The 2,666-nt window shown below is 65.2% G+C and overlaps 1 protein-coding gene across 1 annotated transcript; it reads left to right on the top strand.

Moving 5' to 3' along the window:
* Window positions 1–89: 89 nt before the first annotated feature.
* On the top strand, window positions 90–2,666 carry H696_00738 (hypothetical protein). The gene is made up of 6 exons (XM_009494621.1): window positions 90–775; window positions 960–1,405; window positions 1,566–1,733; window positions 1,896–1,998; window positions 2,121–2,300; window positions 2,457–2,666. Exons 1-6 carry the CDS (start codon window positions 230–232, stop codon window positions 2,571–2,573), a joined length of 1,560 nt encoding a protein of 519 aa, XP_009492896.1. The 5' UTR covers window positions 90–229; the 3' UTR covers window positions 2,574–2,666.

Here is a 2,666-nt window from a genome sequence, read left to right as displayed (position 1 = left end):
CGGATGACGGGCTGGATGGTTCCAACCAGGCAGGGGGACTGAAGATCGGCGCCCTTTTTTAGGCTCACCTGTGCCCTCCCTCTCCCGCCTGGAGGATGCCCCACTCAATCCCCGCCAGAGAGGCCCAGCCCCGCCCCCTCCTCTCTCTCTCTCTCCCCTTTCCCCTGCCTCGCATTTGTGTTGCGCCTCCCCCCTCCCTACTACCCCCTCCTTCCCTCCCCCGGTCGCCATGTTCCGAGGCCTGAGCCATGTTGCCCGCCAATCCGGCGCGGTCCTCCTGCGCGCCTCGGCGCCGGCCACGCCGATTGCCCCCCGCCTGGGAGCCCCTGCGACCACGGCCCTCGGCCATCGGCTGGTGAGCACCTCGGCCGTCTCGGCCGTGTCGCAGCCCCAGCGTACCCCGGAGCCTGCGTCGCCCGGCCCGACGGCCGGCGGCAATGCGCCGGAGTCTGTCGCCGCCGGGCTGGCCGCCCGGCCGGCGCTCACCAATCCCCCGACCACCTCGAGCCGGCCGAACCAGGCTCTCAACCATTCGCAATCGACCAGCTTCCCAACTGGACCGACGCGCAAGCCGTCGCGCCTGTCAAAGCCCCGGCGCCTGGCTGCCGAGGCAGCGGTTGCCGCTGCCGCCGCCGCTCGGCCCGACAATGCCGCCTCTCACCCGTCTTCCGGCCGGGAGGGGAATTACCCGCAGCACATTACCCGCTTCCAGAGTCTGTCGCATGGCTCCTTCTCCTCGGCGGCCGAGGCCGAGGCACACAGCAATGCGATCGCCGTGCGTCGTCATGCCTGATACATGTGTATTTGTCGATCCGCCCGCCCGCCCGCCCCCCCCCCCCCCCCACCTGTCCCGCCCCTTCTGGATGTCTGGTCTCTGTTGCTCGCTCCCCCCCTCCCCCCCCCCGTCTTTGGCGCCGCTCCCGTCGAATCGTCACTCACCTGCCCGTTCCTTTCGCTAGTCCGGCCACTGTCTGGCCTTCTGCACGGCCGAGCGCTACGACTTGAACAAGCTGCTGGTCGAGCTGGACCCGACCTTCTTCGTGGAAAAGCGCCTCTTCGAGGACATGGCCCTCTATTGCAGCCTGTCCTCGGACTCGCACATCCCCTCGGCCCTGATGAATGGCGCCGGGACTTCGGAGGGCACCTTCGATTACTCGACCTCCTCGCTGCCGTACTCGCCTCTACGCATGCACTCCAACCGGATTGACTTCTCCGACCCGGACTTCAGCCACCATCTCGATGCCGGGGCCTACTTCTTTGCCGACGGCACCATTGTCCTGTGGAATGCCACCCCGGAGCAGCGAGCCCGGTGCCTGAGCGCCGCGCGCATCGCCCAAATTGAGCCCTACGTCGTCAGTGAGGCCGAAACCGAGGAGATGTTCTATGTCCTGTCGGAGTCCTCGTGGTGCGTCTCCCGTTTCCTCCCCCTTCCTGCTCCTCCGCCCATGGGGCGGGGGGGGGGGGGGGGGGGGGATTTCCCGCCTCTTCTCTTGTCTTGCCTTGGCGAGCTCAGCTGGCAGCTTGACTCATCCACCTTCCCGGCCTCCTTCCGCTCGCACGCCCAGCCCCTCGTCCATCTGTGGCGAAACCTTCATCATCAGCTCGCATGCGTCCTCCAACCAGCTGATTCGCGATCGTCTGGCCTTCTCCAACGCCCTGGCCCGATCGGCCAAGCTGGCCGTCTTGGAGGAGCAGCTCGATGATTATCTCGAGCAGAACCGCAACCTGCCCAAGTGCGTTCTCGCCTTTGGTTTTCCTCCTCCTCCTCCTCCCCGCCGCCGCGTGATCGGACAAGAGGCTCCCCTCGCCACACGCTGACCTTGCTTGGTTTATTCCCCACCCGGCATCTGCCTCGTCGCAATGTCCCCCTCGCCTGGCGGCTGGTGGCCATGCAGGATCATGGGCTCCGGCAAGAAGCTTCCACTCACCCGGTCGGACATCCTCGAGCACACTGGCAAGCTGCTGGGCTTCCGTGCCAGCTTGAACCTCCACTCCGGGGTACGTCCATGCGCTTGCCCCTTCGCGGTCCTTTTTGTGGCCCTCTTCCGGCGCTGTCTCCTCCATATATGGCCCGCGTCTGTTCCGCTTGATTTCTCACACCATTCGCACCGCAAATGCAGATACTGGAGACGCATGACTACTATTGGAGCGAGCCGAAGCTCGAGGATCTGCTGGTCTCGGCCTCGCGCGCCCTGGACATCAACCCCCGCATTGCCATCCTCAACAAGAAGATCGACTACACCAGCCAACTGGTGGAGGTCCTGCGCGATCACCTCAGTGAGCAGCACAGCTTCCGCTTGGTGCGTGCATTCGCATATATGTCTGCCTCCCCGCTCCGCACTTCCTCTCTTGCGCTCTCCGTCTCCCCTCATCGCTGACGACCCTTTCCTCGGGCCGGTCCTCTCGCGCCCGCTCTTTCGCCTCTTTGCTGTGTCCCTCCCCCTTCCTCCACACAGGAATGGTCCATCATCTGGCTCATTACTGTCGAGGTCATTTTCGAGCTCATCCACTACGCCGATCGCCTCGGGTTCATCTCCATCGACGCGGCTGCGGTTGCCACAAACGTCATCTGAGTGCAGGCACTTGTCCAGCACGCTCCAGCACACCTCATGTGTATCCTTCCTTCCCTCGCTCCTCGGTGCCTCCCCCCCCTCCTCCTCCTCCCC

The sequence above is a fragment of the Fonticula alba genome (assembly GCF_000388065.1).
Source record: "Fonticula alba strain ATCC 38817 unplaced genomic scaffold supercont2.1, whole genome shotgun sequence".
NCBI classification, from domain to species: Eukaryota; order Rotosphaerida; family Fonticulaceae; genus Fonticula; species Fonticula alba.
This window is presented reverse-complemented; position numbering and strand designations above follow the sequence as displayed.